This window comes from Triturus cristatus, chromosome 11 (assembly GCF_964204655.1).
Source record: "Triturus cristatus chromosome 11, aTriCri1.1, whole genome shotgun sequence".
NCBI classification, from domain to species: Eukaryota; Metazoa; Chordata; class Amphibia; order Caudata; family Salamandridae; genus Triturus; species Triturus cristatus.
The window spans coordinates 1,041,671,014-1,041,688,912 of NC_140594.1; the positions used below are offsets into that span (position 1 = coordinate 1,041,671,014).

At 41.1% G+C, this 17,899-nt stretch overlaps 1 protein-coding gene across 4 annotated transcripts in view; it reads right to left on the reverse strand.

Moving 5' to 3' along the window:
* ACAP2 (ArfGAP with coiled-coil, ankyrin repeat and PH domains 2) overlaps positions 1-17,899 on the reverse strand; it is a 402,036-nt gene that overhangs the window by 146,320 nt on the left and 237,817 nt on the right. For all 4 annotated transcript variants that reach the window (XM_085635275.1, XM_085635276.1, XM_085635277.1 and 1 more), the window contains one exon: positions 5,332-5,444. In XM_085635275.1, the coding sequence (XP_085491401.1) occupies positions 5,332-5,444 (113 nt within the window). The remainder of the gene's footprint in view (positions 1-5,331; positions 5,445-17,899) is intronic.

Here is a 17,899-nt window from a genome sequence, read left to right on the forward strand (position 1 = left end):
CTGCAGTGAAAGCCGGTGTCCACAGAGGCAGAGCCACCCCTAGCCTCGGCCATAGGTTAGCGTTAGTGTTATGGACTTAGTATGATCATTGTTCTTTCACCATCTTTCACAATACGTTGCTGTGTCACTTAAATGAAGGTCTGGGCCCAAAATGGGATAAACTGGTGCTTCCCAGGCGCCATCTTAGAGTCAGGCAGATGAAATCACCAGACTAGGTACTGTTTCATAGCCCTTGTATGTAAGTAAAAAGGGTAGAGAATCAGCTCGTATATCTCATACCCCAGACAAAAAGGAAGGACCCCTGCTCAACCGCTCCATGTCCTCCCTGCTGGTAAGGATCTTCGTGTTATCCATCTTAGGGTCAGGCGTCTTGTACCAATATCACTCTCCCTCACCGTACCTCTTTGCAGGGCGTTGGCAGTACACAGACGCGTCGTTGGATCCCGTTGCAGATGTTTAGCGGGCTAGGTTTCCGGGGGTCAGTCCCAGCAATCACGGCCTTCAGACGTTCGCCCCTGCCTTGGACCTCGCAGCACACCTCCTCCTCTTCAGCTGCGGCGTTGTTGGCTCTGCTCAGTACAGATTCAGGCCGATCTCCGCTTTCCGTCGCCAGATTTCATCCGTTCCACTACCGGGTCGCTCTATGGAGGTTCCGAAGCAGTTGGTGAAAGTTTCAGCGACGATTACAGCTGATTAATGGATGGGATTTGTCTCAAACAGGCTCGGTAGAACGGAGACTCTCAGCTACGCGGCAAATTCGCTCCGAGGCCACGCCCCCGGTCACGTTAACCCACTGAGCTATTCATGTAGAATACAATCCTGTGATATTCTGGCAGACTCTCTGTAGGAGGCACATTAACCCACTGAGCTAGCCATATAAAATACAGTCCTGTAATATGCTGGCACTCTTTGCAGGAGGCACATTAACCCACTGAGCTATCCATATAAAATACAGTCCTGTAATATGCTGGCAGACTCTCTGCAGGAGGCACATTAACCCACTGAGCTATCAATATAAAATACAGTTGTGTAATATGCTGGCAGACTCTGCAGGAGGCACATTAACCCACTGAACTATCCATATAAAATACAGTCCTGTAATATGCTGGCAGACTCTGCAGGAGGCACATTAGCCCACTGAACTATCTATATAAAATACAGTCCTGTAATATGCTGGCAGACTCTCTGCAGGAGGCACATTAACCCACTGAACTATCCATATAAAATGCAGTCCTGTAATATGCTGGTAGACTCTCTGCAGGGGGCACATTAACCCACTGAACTATTCATATAAAATACAGTCCTGTAATATGCTGGCAGACTCTGCATGAGGCACATTAACCCACTAGACTATCCATATAAAATACAGAGTTGTACAGGAGAAGGGCGGCCCTGCTCTACACAGAAAACAAAAAACACCGATTTGGTATGGTTAACAAGAGAACTAAGCACCTGGCTGAGGCAAAATAAATCACATAAAACTGACCACCTGAAAATAAGCTCATGGAACATAAGAGGCCTATTCGACTTCGAAATAAAGAAAGAAGCAATAGCACAACTGAGGGATGCTGATATCATCGCACGCCAAGAAACATGGGCCTTCCACTCATTCCCCTGTCATGACTTCACTGCATCTCAAGCCCCAACGACTAAATCCCAGGCGGAGGGGGCACGCCTCAGGAGCTGCCTCAATCTACGTGAAAAACGAGCTAATGGTAAAATCAAAAATACTCAGCCTGGGAAAAGGGTGACTTTATTATCTTCTTGGTAACTCAGGTCAATAATTCAAGCCAGAGCAGTATACCCTTCCTCGTCATAGGAAGCATTTATCTCCATCCAGCCAAGAACGAAAGGGAGTCAGCATTAACATCGCTCGTCCCAATATGGAGAAGGCTAAAATTCCCATCCAGATGCAATGTGGGCATCATGGGAGACTCCTATGCCAATCTGATGTGCGCATATCTGGGCTATATCACCGATCCGGAAGCAATATCAAAGACCCGATTAACAGGGCAAAGCACTAGGTGATATCCTAAGGCAACTAGGAGTATGCATACTTAATGGCAGGTTTGAATCAGACACGCCTGCCTCCTACACCCATTTCGCATGACGAAAACATTAACCCAAATTTTGGGGTCTTCGTTGCCTTGTTTTTAAGGAGAATGGCGGAGTCAGTTTGAATCAGGCAAACAGTGGTGACCTTGGACAGCGCAAGATCATGACAAGATCATGACCAAAAGAAGCAACCTCAAGGAGGCAACAGCTGCCCTAATGAAAGAGTTCAATAAATCCCTCTAAGCCAAGAGTCGCAACAAGGATGGTAACGTGTAGATGCGGATTAGGGTCTCTTCGAGAAGGACAAGATATGGGAAAGCCCACATGCTGGAAAAAAGGAGGAGGAATCGAACAGGTGGGCCCAAGTGCATGAGATAATAAAGACAAAAGATCTGAGGAAATTCAACATCTCAGCTCTAAAATATCAGATGGTTGCAACAAATATCACCCCTGTAGAATGGAGGAGCTATATTGAAAGCTTATATGCCAGTCCCACGGTTGCAGAGACTTGTCTTGGAACCGATGTGGGTACAGAACTAATAAGTCAAGACCAAGAGACAAAAGCTGTCAACGCAATGTACACTAATGGAGCGCCAAGCCCAAGTGACATTCGAGCAGCAATATTCAAATGGGCCCCAAAAAAAATGGTCACAGTATTGATCCCCTTATTCCAAGCACATTTGTAAGGGGCTTCCATAGCGGATTTATGGAGAGGTTCCCTGTTGGTATCTCTGTAGAAGAAAGATCCCCGCTTCAATAAGAAATTGCAAGTATGGTCAACAGAAAAAAATTGATTCCTCCTAATCAGAAAGAATTTCTAAAGGGTTGCCATCTTCAAGACAATCTAACCTGTATTTCTCACCGGAGTAAAGTAACAATCCTGTCTAAGAGCAAGGCATTATACGTAGGACTCATTGACTTCAAAACTGCATTTGATTGAGTTCCAAGAGTCAGACACTGGACAAAGTTAATTGACTAGGGCATACCACCTCATTTATTAAGGGCAATTAGATCGCTTCACTCAAACACCTGGGTAAAGTTAAAATAAGCTCCAGGTGGTCCACAACTGCTAAAATCATAACTGACAAAGGCCTGAGGACTGGCCCCATTATTATTCAACCTTTATTAGGCTGATCTAAAATAGCATCTTGTAAAGGAGAGGGCATTTCCACCAAAGATGTCCGCCTTAGAGTACAGTTACTCCAGTATGCGGACGACAGGGTACTTCTTGATCAGACACCATCATCTCCCGCAGACTTACAAAAAGAAGAACCTGTTTTATCCAGGGGAGTGAGTTTGAAATTGTGGGCTCCTACAAATACTTGTAGGTATGGTTGGTCTGCAGGGGCCAAGACTCTGTGCAGGCTTCCTTAAAAGGGAAATCAACTCAGCTAGTGGCTCAATATTTGAAATTCCTTAAAGGCTCCAACAACTCTGCAGCCGTTGAGGTCAATCCTGGCGGACAAGCAGTAGTACTGCTACAGGCTTTCCGCATAAATATTTTGCCAATAACCCTTGCACTTTATCCAGGTCTCAGAGTAGGACTTTTCCCGGAAGCTAAGTTGGTCTTTTTCCAGAAATCAAGCACGCACTTTAGAACTTGAAAAACGGTTCTGCAAGTACAAGAGAACATGAAGGATTATTACACCCCAATGTCACCAAGAGGCCCGTCAGTAGCACATCGATATGCTGCTAAAAATGTTGCACTTTACCTGGGCCTCAGAGCTGAACTAGCTACCAGAGGTCATATCTGCACTTTAAGCACTTGGAGAAGAGGGTTTTTTTTTTAACTACTTCCTTCAATTCTTCGAGTTTTAATTGTTTCTTTTAACTGTTTTTTTAATTAATCAATTCATAAACATGTTTTATATACTACCCACTGACGAATCTGTCACACTATTTTAATCATTTTAACTAATCGCTCAAAAAAGAAACAGGCTATCTATCAATCAATCAATCACAGTTGCCAACTCTAGGAATTTGTGTCAAATCATAAAATATGAAAGTCGCATATAGGAGATGCCACACCCTGGCACCACTGGCGGGCGTCACTGGATGGGGGACTTGCCACTTGTGAACAGCCAGCAAGAAGGTGTCAGGGAGTTTGTGTTATTGGTCATTCCTTTTAGCCCTTTCCTTAGTATCTGATGACTTCTGACACTTTCACATTTTCTTGTTTGTTCTTATGCACATAACTATGAGGTTATAATGTGCATGATTATAACTTGGTGGGATTCCACTTATATGCAGTGTCTTTGTTTCACATTGACACCCCACTGTGTAAATTGTTTACTGAAATGTATTTTCAACGAAGTAGCCACACCTATTACACAGAAAGGACTTTGTACCCTAAGTGTGCGCATTCACACAGTGTGAGTATACATCTATCTGCAAGCTTCCCTGTCATTGGCTGCTACAGAACACAGCACAAATCACAGGTGACTAGTTGATGCTCTTGCCTTTTGAAGTATATTCCCTGTGTGCATCTATAATCCAGGGCTAACTGCTCAAAGCCATCTCCACTTTCTGGTATGACATATTATGGGGCATAATGACGGTCCCTGCAGAGCAGAGGGGGTCCCCAACCCACCAAGGGGGCCCTCAACCATTCAATCGGGACCCCATTTAGTCCAAGGTCATTGAATATCTTTTACATATGGGAGACTCGGGGGGCTCCTATCACATTATGCATGGGCGCCCCTCATTTTGCATTAGGCCACTGGACACAGGCTAGGCGCTGCATAAGTCTTGGTCATTCAGAACAGGAGCATTGATAGATGAAATCCGATTCCTGTGAGTTGGCAGGTGTGTTTTAAATGGGGGGGGGGGGGGGTGGGGGGGGGGGTGGATAAAGGAGAGGAAGGGAAAGTGGGTGAGACAAAGAAGGATGGGGAGATAAAGGGGCAAGAATGAGGATAGAGAGAGAAAGACGAGATGGGAATAGATGTGTGCAGTGAGAGGTGTATGCAAGAGTACATGCAAGGTGTAAACATGTGACCCATTTTGATAGTATGAACAAGGATTTCGTCCCCAGGAAATTCACAGAATTTCTGGCCCAGATGACATTTGAAAATATTACAATCACATTCACAGAAAATTCTAGTTATACTGTTGGTAACTGATGAGTGCGCAATAGACACTCAACCAGAATGGCTATTTTACAATTATATTGAATTATAATAGAACTGCAATGTAATCGTGTATTAAATCTTGTATTCTTAATGTAAATGCTCAGAGTCTCCTGTCTTACATCAGAGCAAGTCTGAAAATAATTACCTGTTCCAAGTTTTAAAGGCATTACTGGCCCTTTTAAAGAGATAGCCTTCCATTACAATGCCATTCGCCGCATCAACATTGTACTCAAGTCTGGGATCATCGGTGGTGAAATCCTAGCATAGAGAAATGTCACTTTAACACAAAATATTTCAAAATACATGCAATCTGTTACATTTCGATGAGTTTTGACTTAACAATGAACAATATTACAGTCACAAAAACATGAGTAAAACATCTGCAAGAGATCCTCTTGTATTGGGGGAGATCTACTGGTCAGGTTAACAGAACAGGGGGCTCAGTCCCATTCATAGCTATTGAGCAAGCAATATGACCGTGCTCGACTGCCTGGGAAGTGGGTGGGCAGGGCGGTGGAGTCTAGAAAAAACCGAAGTAGAAGAAATAAAATGTGGTTCAAAAAGTGAGCGACTAAAGTAAACGTGGACAACCCATGAAGATGACTAGATCTATGTTTCACACAGAAGCTGAATATTGGACCCACAGCATAATCCGCTTTCGCAAAGTCGCAGAGCCTGCTTGTCTGACTGTGGCCACTAAAATATCTGAAAGGATATGTAACGCTGTTCAGACATAGTAACTCAAATTAAAAGCGTCAAATTTGTTAAGTGCTGTATTTATTCTATGCACTTAACAAAAGAGAAACCCGACCCTGGGTACAAATGATTGAAATGAAAACGTTGCAACAAGCTCTTCTTCACATGCTGCATCGCCATTCTGTGTCCAGATTGAATAAAAAGCTTGATCCTCCTAGTATGTTATATTATAGTGAAAATGAACTGAAAATGCTCCTTTTGAAACACAGATCAACTAGAAGGGGATCCAGGGAGTCGATAAGATAGATCCACAGTCTAGAGATATGCTGACGGTCCTATACAACCTGCCATTCAAAATGACTTATTACTTGTAACAAACAGAGGACAGAATCCACCGTACAAGATTAAGTCTAGGCACATTACATTTTTTTTATCACATTCCCAATCATGTGTACCTGGAAAGAAAATCTACCCAAATGCCCTTGCGATGGCCTATCCGTTCAAACCATGCAGCACTTTGTCCTGATTTGTGAATTTTCTCAGGGTGCAAGGAAGCATTTTTTAAACCGCTGTTTAAGGAACAGAAATTGTTGTTTTATAAAGATGCTTTTAACTATGTATGTAAACTTGATACAGTCACAGAGTGTTTTGCAGTTTCTTCTTTTATATCTGTGGCAACAAGACTAAGGAAAAGATATAGTCATCTGGAAAATGTATTGTAAGAGCATGACTAATGTTAGATTCTTATGAGATTCCTGCATAAGCAGTACGTCAATTTTTCATATAATTCTGGACTGTATTTCTCATTTCTTTTTAACAAGGTTTTTTTTTTTTTACTTTTTAAACCTTGTTTTTTTGCATGCATCTTTTATGTATTCTTTTATCCAAATAAAGATTTTACAACTTGAATAAAAACCTTTTAAATGACTCCTGAACAGGGGTGCAATTCCCAACAAGGCATCAAAACTAGGTTATTTTTGTCTTTCGATAAGGACTCCTGTGCTGTTTTCTTATGATAACTTGTTTCAATCAATATGTTTTTCATAGGAGCAAAAATAAATTGCTCAATAATTACAGTTTGGGCAATGATGATTTTTGTCTACTGCTCTGAAATGCAATGCCTCCTGAAACTGCGACCTGCCATGACCCAACCAATCGAGCACAGAGCCACGCCAGGCAGTGCCATGCCCAATGGGAGTCAGTCAAACGGTTAATTTGTGCCTCCATCTTTCTCTTTTATGATACATTGGAGCAATATTTTCCAAGGGGGGGGGGGGGGGGGGGGCAGCCCGGGGAAGTTAATCACCACAGTGGCGTCAGAGGGCTGGGGGCAAACTACATGGGAGTGCCCTCACTTTCAGATAATATTCTACTCTAGCTCAAACTCATGACATTTTGGTGCACTTCGCCAACTTATTTATAAGATGTTGTTTTTTCATATTACTAGGTAGGTGGAGGGATACATCAAGCAGATCAGTTGTTTTTGGTGACTAGGCTTCACCATTACGTTTGGAGCATACAAAACAGGTGATAAATGGTTCCAGGCAGGTAAAACCATCTTTTTGGGGCTTATTTCCAGATCTGTGGTGAATTTTAAGGTGATTTAATCATCTGTAAAGCTGATCCCTGCTGGGATTTGATGGACCATCTTTGACAGAAAACAGTTTCTTATCATCATTTTTCGAGGAAATAATCTTCAGCAGGCCACAAATCTAAAATGAGGAACATTTGCTGTAAACTCAGGAATACCTGTCGCATCCATCTCAGAACAATGTTGAGTGAAGCCTTTCTTCAAACCGCAGCAGCAGTATGTCAGTTGATTTCATAGTGTTCCACTGTGAGCTTTGCCTCAGAGTTCTAATAACCAACTAGAGCGCTAACATTCTATATTCAAGACAAAGGTGAGACACACCTAAATGCCATGTTACTAGAATAGATGCTGGTCAATTTAAAGCATGTTCCACTAATCAGGCAGCAACAAATTTGTAAAATAACGAGTTTAAATGTACTGCTTATTGATAATCAAGTAGAATAAAAAGTGACTGTTTAAAAAATATGAGGGTAAAAATTAATTTGTAAGTTATGGCATGTTACGATTTAAAGGGTTCACAATAGTTAATGACAGATTTTCACATGCTCAGCATCACCTTTCAACATCAGTTGCCTCACGCTATTCATCACTTTTTTGGGAGACTTGGGACTTTATTTAGTGTTTACATTTTACACAATAGTAAATACAGTAATACATATGGAGATGCAATAAACAGCTAGAGAAACACACTTCATGTTAAGCTTTAACCTTAAGATTGGTTTGTTGGCCTAAGTGATGTACGCCTTGCCACGTCATGCAGGTGTCGAGCATGAGGTCAAATAAGTGAGGCTATTGTACTAATCAGCACAGACGACCTGTAAAGCAAGATACCATGTGATTCTAATTCCACCGCTCTGTACTTCTGTGGGCCTATCTGCATTGTGATATGTGTGCAAAGTTTGAATAAAAGGCAGGTTAAAAATAAAACCCTAAGATCGGTTTAAAATAAATCATTCTGGTCTACTTATAAATTAAATGTAAGTTAAAAGTACAAGTGATAGCACATTTTGAAACATTTGCAGAGAATTAAAAAAGGAAAACCCCACATACATATTCAAGCGGACAATTCTGAAAATGCTTCACCACATACTAGTGTATTTATCTTAAAGATGCAATGTAAATTACACCACTGTATTGTATTTTGTAAGTGATATCAACTGCCATCTAATCTCTCTCCAAAAAAAAAGCTCTGGGCCAAGACAACCTGAATGCAGAAATGGTTTCGGCAGACCCTGAAACTTCAGCCACGATCATCCAGCCACTGTTTTACACTGATTTGGGAGAGAAGGAAATTACCAGACAACTGGAACCAATGCATCATAGTCAAGATTCCAAAGAACGGAGCAAAAACTAACTAACAACTGCTGTGGAATCACCTTTCTGTCAATCTAGAGTAAAATCCAGGCAATACTCATTACAAAGCACATTCCTAGTGCCATGTGCAAGCAGTTAGGAAAAGAACAGGCTCGGTTCTGCAAAGGGCAGAGTGTTTGTTGATCAGATCCTTACTCTACACAACATCATAGCGCATTGATTTTGAGAAAGCCTTTGACAGTATCCAACAGTGACAGCCTCTGACATATAGTGAGAGCCTATGACATACTGCAGCATATATTTCCCATCCAGAGTTTCTATGCTAATGTTACCTGCAAGGTGGGAAACCGTGAGTATAGCTTCGAAGTCTAGACCAGTGTGAGACAGGGCTGTATGATTACAGCTTTGCTCTTCAATCTCGTCATTGACTGGGTGATGTGATGCACAACAGGAGACCAAGTCACAGGCATCAGATGGAACTTAACTATGCGGATGACCTAACCTTGCTCGCTTACACACACCACCAGCCTATGCAGGAAGAGATGTCCTACTTCAGAATCTATGCACAGCAAATGTGCATGATGAAGTCAGAAGTCATGCCATTCAACATACCAAATCCTTCACTAATCAAGATGAATGGAGTGGACCTAGCTATGAATAGTTCACCTACCTGGGCAGTAATATCAGACATGATGGAGGGGCAAGTAGTGAAATCGATAGCAGGCTGAGCAAGTCCAGGAATGCCTTCCTGGTGCTGAGCAATTTGGGGAGGTCAACTCAGTACAGGACCAACACCAAGCTGAGGCTTTACAAGAGTTGTGTTTTGTTCGCACTCTTGTATCAATCAAAATGATGGCAGATAATAACATGCAAAATTACCAAACTGTCAGCTTGCCACACTAGTAACCTGGGAAGAATTGTGTGCATTTTCTAGCTGCGAGCCATCTTCAACCACGACCTCACCAGATGCAAGCAATAGAGAACATGGACACAATTGTATTGAGAAAAACATAGAGATTGATACAGCTCTCCAATGGACCCCAGAAGGCAAACGGAAGACATGCAGGCCAAAGAACCCCTGCAAGCAAAGTGTGGTAAGAGAAATGAAGATGCTGAAACACAGCTGGGAAATCGTACAGAAACTTTGACAAAATTTACCGACATGGAGGTCCTCCGTTGCTGCCCTACATGTCAGTCGGCATTACGGGCAGTATGCAACTAAGCAGTTTTAAACCCTAATCCTTAATTAAAGGACTGGAACAGGACTACCAAATACTCGCAACTAACTTATTTGCGATCAATAACAGATTTGCAAGTAATATATTTTGCACTACTTTGAGATCATAGGATTCCTTCATATTATTAAGATAGCTAGTAGTAGAGATCTATCTACACTAATCCTTAACACCAAATCAATTCTACCAAATACCTCTATCCCAAACCAGGTCACTCTCCTACACCTCCATGTCCCATGTTTTTTCAGTCTATGGGCATGTCAAAATTAAGTCAGACTCTCACAGCGCCAGGGCGTCCATACAAACCGGAGTCCAAGAAAGCCTGAATATTATTTCCAGTAGGATAACGTTTAGGTTGAGGTGAAGCTTCCATTTCAGAAGGTTTCTATCCCATAATGAACCTTCTATCTAGATTATTAGGATATGTATTCCTCAGTTGACTTGTCTATCCTATGATATTTACAATGTTCCTCTAACAGAAACTCTCAGGCGGAAGACGAATGAAGACTGCCTGTAGTCGATTTATAGAGACTGAAAACATTGGGAAAACTCTCTGGTATCAGGCAGACACTGTAAAGTGGGAAAAATATGACTCTTGTTTGCATGGTGACTGCTCTTTAATAGATAACTTGTACTTCAATTTCATGTACTCAAAATTAACCAATTTTTTACCTAACCAGACTTGTTAAGTCTTCTAAATGCACTCTTTCATTCCTTTTTCTACAATAATGGTGTGCTTCTACCTTTAATAACAAAGTTAGTCCATAGCAATTCATTTAAATGTAGTAACTGTTTGTCCCCGGTTCGGGTGTATTACAGCTCAGACAATAAGCTCCTGACTTCTGATTGCCAACAGATTAAAGTGAAAGAATAGAAGGAGTTACTTTTGCAATATCAAATACAGTTAAAAACCTGGGAAAGTTTATTAATGTGTTTCATTGTATTTAACAGAGTGGATCTGTGCAAAGGACAGGAAGCTATTTGCATACTGATGTCAATCTTAAAATGTGCTGATGTGCACTCAGATGTAAAGTCAAACCTCCCAAAAGAATTGTCTTTGTGCCACTAAATGTTCCCTTATGAATAACCAATTACCTTCATTAAAGCCTTTCTTTTGCATTCTACGGCATGAAGTGGATTGGCTTCAAAATATTTAAATAAAACATAAGAAAACCATATTAACACTATATATTTTTTACACAGTTGGCAACAGCCATTCAGTTGTAGTTCGGTCAGAGTTTCCAATGAAAATGCACTTTTCTTTTTAATAACATTGACACCACTCATGACAAAACTTTCCAATAAAAAAGTACATCTGTGCTGGGTTACTCATGGTACACGTTTGTGCAGATCTGGACTAGAAAAATCATAAAAATATTACTAGACTTGCAGGTCTAGTGACTTAAATAATTTAATCAACCTAATTATAATGCTCTTGACCCATAAACTGGTTTCAAATCATGTGAACCTGGGAAAATATTTTAACTCACTGAGCCACAATTTTCTTCTTGTCGGCTGTCCAAAAATACTATTGTTTGATTTAATAGACTAAACTTTTGCCCAATATATAATACAAATCTTGCTAAATATAGGATGAACTTGACCGCCAACTTGCATCTTAGGTTTTTTAACAACATTGACATAAGGGTGGGGTAGGAAAGTTTCTCAAACTATGTTGAAAAGCTATCACTTTCCCACGGACATGCTACCTACTGATAAATCTATATAGTGTACAAACAATGTTTAGAAATCGAGTTTCAGCAAGTATTTGTCACTAGCACATCACCAAGTAAAGTGTTCTGATTGGTTTTGCTCCTATTTCTTTGTTTGCATCACACATTTGTTTCACAATGATTGTCAGATAGAGATGCCCTGACAAAAACCTCTAAGTGTAATAGGAGAAAGAAAAGTAAACACATTTTCCAAGTTAAGATGAGCAGCAATTAGAAAAAGACAAACTGACATTTGACCGCTGTCTTAGAAGAGAAAGCAAATGTTTCAAGATAAAAACAAGATTTAAAGGAGTCTTTATTGCTCATGCGTTTACTGAATGACCAGAACACGAGCTCCTTTCCAGTTTAAGTTCACTCGCCAGACGGAGGAGTGGTCATATACATACCTCAACGTGATCAAATCTGGCTCATCGTAGCCAGTGGGCAGGTAGATTTATCAAAGTCTGTAGATCTATCAAGCCTGCGTCCAAAAAACAGGGGAACTTAAAAGTAACATTTCCCAAGTTAAATTCTATAGGATTACACTAAAATTAAAAAGAACTTTAAAGACATGCGTTTGCCTGGTTTGGAGTAAATCCACATCTACAAGATTTAGGTTACTCTTGCTATTTTGAAATTTGTGTGGATTTGTCAATTGAGCATTTGTTTTGGCGGGGGGGGGGGGGTCAAAAAAGTGTTAATTTGCTAAAAACGGTGGCATCATGTGATAAATCCACATGCACTTTGGCAGACATTTAGCATTTTTAGTCTTCAGTGAGTATGGTACGCTTTTAAAGATCCATCAAAGGGGAGGGGGTGCGAAAGTTAAAAGGGTAACAATTTCAATAGATTTTTTTGATCTAAATTTGAATATGCTGCATGAAATTTGTAAGGTTGTTAGCACGTTAAACGCAGTGCAGACCCGACAAAGTTAACATTTGGGGATGGGTAAAGGAGGATAAAATGCATTTGCTCATAACTTTGGCATAGTTTTACAGATCTGCATTTCACTTTGAAGACTCTTACCATGTTTAGCTTACTCCTGCTATGTTGAGTTTTATGCAGATCCTCCCCAGGGGGCATTTCTTGGGGTGGTCAAAAAAAGAATCATTTTCCATTTTCACCTCCAAAGAAATCTTTGCTCTCTGCCACAGAAGGAAACCATCACTCCATCCTTCCGTCCACAAGCTCTTGCTGTAGTGGGGACGTGTTTCAAACCAATAAAATCATGGAAATTATTTTTTGATTACCTCCCATTGGCTGCAAGAAAGACAGTGGCCTTTGCATTCATAATGTCCAGGTTGGACTACTGCAATAGTTTGTATGCAGGCACCTCAAATAAACTTTTCAGAAACTTCAAGTGGTGCAACATGCTTCAAGTAGTGGAACATGCTGCGGCCAGACTTGTACTGAAACCTCCTCGCCGGTCATCGGCGCCTGCAGCTCTAAAAGCTTCACATTGGCTGCAAATACACAAAAGGGTCATTTTACAATCCTGCTACTCACTTTCAGAGCTTATAGAGCAACTGGTCCACCATATATAATGGCCATATGCACCCATTACTCTACCAAAATGACTTCGAGGTCTTCACATGCTAGCCTTTTGACGCCCCTCTCTCTTAGACTCCAAACATGAGGAGGCAGATCCTTTGCTCCTTCTGGCTACTAAGGCATGGAATCAATTGCCTAGTCACCTAAGATCCACTGAATCGGAAGCAATTTTTCAACAGCAGATGAAGACGTGGCTGTTTGCAGCCCCGACTAGCAGCGTCTTTCGATCATTCTGAGATTAACCTTTTTCAGATCCCTTAGTTGGGACGAAGTCATTTATGTGCCGTTTCAGCGCAAGGATGCTCCTTTGGGAGTGGCAGAGCACCCTACAAGCACACAATTCAATTAATTGATCAATAAATCTGAAATCTGGGATTCCTGCACAGGACTTAACTTGCTTATAGCATGTCAAAGTACATGCTAGGCCCTACGGCCAACCTAGTCTGAAAGTCATGGCAGTTTGTGGCAGGTTAGGTGTAAAGCCTGGCCAAGTGCCAGACCCTAAGCTATATCCAACTGTACACGGCTAATTGTAAATGTAAATAAATACATGTAAATTTGATACTTGTATAGTGCACTACTCACCCGCAAGGGTCTCAAGGCGCTTTTACGAATACCGCTGTGGAACCCATCCTGGCTTTTCCCTGTTAGGCGTCCACTCCTGGGCACCCCCAAGGTGGAGGCCAGGCATCCTTAGCGTTGTGGGGGCCGTTGTGGAGATTAAGCAAGCTATTGCCCAGAGTTGCAGAGTGGGACTCCATGATTGGAATAGGCACCGAGGCGAGAATTATCAGGTCCATGGAATTTTTGAGCCCAAGACCTGCCGAGGCGGGGAATTGAACTCTGGTCCCGGGCTAGACCTCTGCATCAGGGTCTGCCACTCTAATCATTGAGCCACACTTCTCCAATAGTCCCACATGGTCTAGCCAACACCTGCCCTTGGTCCCTCAGGTGCCACCAAACGGCCTGGCCAAGCCTTGTTGCAAAAGACACCTTTATCTGTGCCCATCCCTTTGTCTTTGTTCGCCTCATCAGATCCTATTGAACTATGAGAGCCCCAAACTAGGCTTAACTTGCTTACAGCCTTTCAAATATCATCCAGAATCATTAACTAGTGCCAAAGCTACTAGCATATGAGCATTTTATTGCACCCAGTAGCTGTACCCCCTTCTTAACAGATCTGCATGCACTTCAAAACAGGAGTAAGCTAAACATTCAAAGGGTCTGTCAAATCGTGTACAGGTTCACGGAAAGGCAATAAAGATATTAGCAGGTCAAATAACAATTCACCTCTTATTAACTCTGTCCCACTTTGTCAGATCTATCTGAAACCTGAGATTCCTGCACTGGGTTTAATTGCTAAAAGCCTGATAAATAACATGCTCACTCGTTAACCAGTGCCAAAGTTATTAGGAAATGAATCACCCCATTTTAAATCTGCCCTTCCTTGATGAATTTGCAATAACCTCAATATATCAGGAGTAACAAACATAAGGGTCTGCTAGATTTTTTGCAGATTGGTGCTATTGTATTGAAGTTACCAGCATAGCAAGGAGGATTCTTGACTCCTCTCATTTACATTTGCTCCCCCATGACTGATCTACATAAACTTGACATACAAACAGAAACCTACACATGCTAAAGTGTGCCACATTTCATGTGGATTCATGAAACAGAAGCTCAGTTATTAGTACATAAACACTTTCATGAAACCCTCTATCTGATGAATCTGTAAAAATATGAACATTTTAGGAGAGAGCCGAACATGCTAAATGTCTGCCTCATTTAATGCAGAATTGGCAAATGGCACTGAAGGTCTAAGCAAATCACTATGTATAGGGCCTGTGTAGTATGGTTAAGTCACAGTTTCCATTAAAAGGACGTTTTGTTTTGCTTTCCTAATAATATTGGTGCCGCTCGAAAAATCTGCAGCAAATTTTCCCCAAAAATGTACATCAACATTGAGTTCTTGATAATATGTTTTGTGCACATCCATCAAACAGCGTTCCAAAAAATAAGGGGGTCTCAAAAGTAACGTTTCCTATTTTAACTCTCATAGCATTCTTTGCTCCTTGATATTTAAAAAATGGCTGAATAGAATTAGACCAAACTTTTAAAGTATGTACAACTGCACTCAAGGAAGTGACTTCACATGTTTTGGTGTCAATCCATTCAGTAGTTTTCGGGAAATCAGTGTTTCACTCTGGGCATGAAGAGGTTAAATAATAGATGTGTCTGGACCATTAGTATGAAAGGTCAGCAAACTTCAGTTCAAGTACCACTTGCAGGCTCAAAAGTAAAAGAACATTCAAACAAGACTGAACCTGTGAGCCTTTTCTTCGGATGTTAAAAACACAAAGCCTGGTTCATGTTCTTTAAAACTCTGACTGGCTGGTTGATCAGAGAAAAATCTATTGCTACCGTCTAAACATGCCTCTGTACATTGTCCCAGAGTCCTGAAAAATAGATTAAAAAGAGACAACTGGGGCAGGAGCTGAGAGGGTCCATAAAACAAAATTTATAAAATAAGTAGGCTGGGCTTCCAAAAGGGTTGGGTGCAAGGCATGACATACTCCTTCAGCAGCCATCTCCCTTGGCTGACCCCTGCGGGAGCCAACCGCACGGGCCAGCCCCCGCAGGCAGCCACTGCTGCACATGACCTAAGACAGTGCAGAGTAAAGGTTAGTAAGTTGGTGGTTGGTGTAACCAATAGTTGCATGTTTCATCGGATGAAAAAAAAAATGGAATTCTAGGCTATGTATGCAAACGTGAGTAGGAGAAAATACTACAGAGTTAATAAAACAAAGAATGCAAATAAAGTCCCGAGTTTTTAGCTGTAGGTAAAACGAGGGAGGACGGATGTTAAACTAAAATCCAATTGTCATGCTTTCAATTGTGACTACCCAAACTACTGTTAGATGTAACCAAAAAATACTTCTTTTGTTTTTTATAAAAATCACCTGCTCCCATCCTCACTATGACTACAAAAAGAGCTAGGGCTCCAGGGTGCACAGCGCAGCGTAGGAAGCAGTAAACGTGTAGGATATATATTTTAACGGAAAGCTAAACCACAAAAACAAATGAAATTAAAAAAACAAAATTACATTACAGAATACCGATAAAACGTCCCTTAAAAGCGACCAGACTTACCGGATACCACACATAATGAAACCCGCGTAAAAGTTTCATCCTGCCTTTCCTCCTGAATATTTTCTTATTCTGCCCAGGAATGAATTAAAAGAGGATCCGGGGTGCTTTGTTCATTTCTTCCTTAGCCAGAGCAGTAAAGCAGCCCTATGAACAATGGAAAGGCAGGACTGCGGCAATGGAGACCGCCGGATCTTATTACTGCTGGGTGAAGATTCATGTTACAAAGTAGTGCTCTGATATCATGCCTCAGTGGTGATTGTAGTTAACATCATGTCCTTCCCCAAACTGGCGTCATTATCACCCTGAAATGAATGAGATCTCTCTCATGCCAATATATTCCTTTGCTACAAAGATGGAAGGGACATGGCTGGTTTTGCACTGCCACACAAAGGAAAATAACTTCTGAAGGCTAGTATTAACATTGGCGAATCAAAAATGGATGTATAAAAAGCGAAGTAGCTGATAAACATTTAGGGCCAGATTAATAATTTGGCGGTGAGCCCATCCTCTACCAGGGAGACAGAGTAAATTATTCCGTTGCCCTGGCGGAGGTTCTTAGGACCAAATTTGAAATGTCCGTTGAGCCAACAGACATTTAAAGCATGGACAGCAACTTCCATCAAGGCGGTTACTGCAAATGTATTGTACGTTTGCTATACAGCCCAGACAAATATGACAGTCGTACGCGGAAGTTAAAAGCCCAAAGTGGAAAATCTTTTTTGAAAATAAAAAAAAGAATGCCAACCACGATTTTATTATTTTCTATTTTTATTTAAAATTTTTCCAAACATGTAGATGTTCAACAAAATCAAACACCTATTTTCTCTGGTATACAATCAACAAGTAACAATTGTAAACATTGCTACCATGTTGAAAAATTACCTCAAGCCGAACAAGGCCATTACCTTCAGGATACAAAAAACGTTTCAAACATGTTTGATTACCATAAAAATCTAAGAATGAGATCCTGAAAAAAAATAACAAATAGTATCTGAGGAGGATTCGACCAGGCATCATTATGAAAAATCCCTTTATATGAGAGGCCCTCCATATTTTACATTTTGAACAGTTTTTATGATGCTTACAAGGTCAATTAAGCCCACCTGTACTTAGTTTGGTATCAAATACTTTACATTCATGCTTTGGAAGCAGACAAATTGAGTCATCAATGCAAGGAGAACTGCAGATAAAAAGACAGTTAAAGTGTATACTGCTCATACTCTGCATAAAAATAGGAAAACTGCTCTTATCGAAGAAACTAATGTAATCATGGAAGTTTTCAGTCAAACTGAGCCATTCTTTTGCACTAAAGGCCCATATCGAGTGGGCTGTAGCCTCCCCCTACATCTGATGCAGGTTTCATTTTCAGTTTTAATAGCAAGCGAGAACAATGAGGCTCTCAAGCTATAGATAAGGACCAGACCTGGTAGCCTGAATGAATCCTTGGGACATTACTAAGATGCA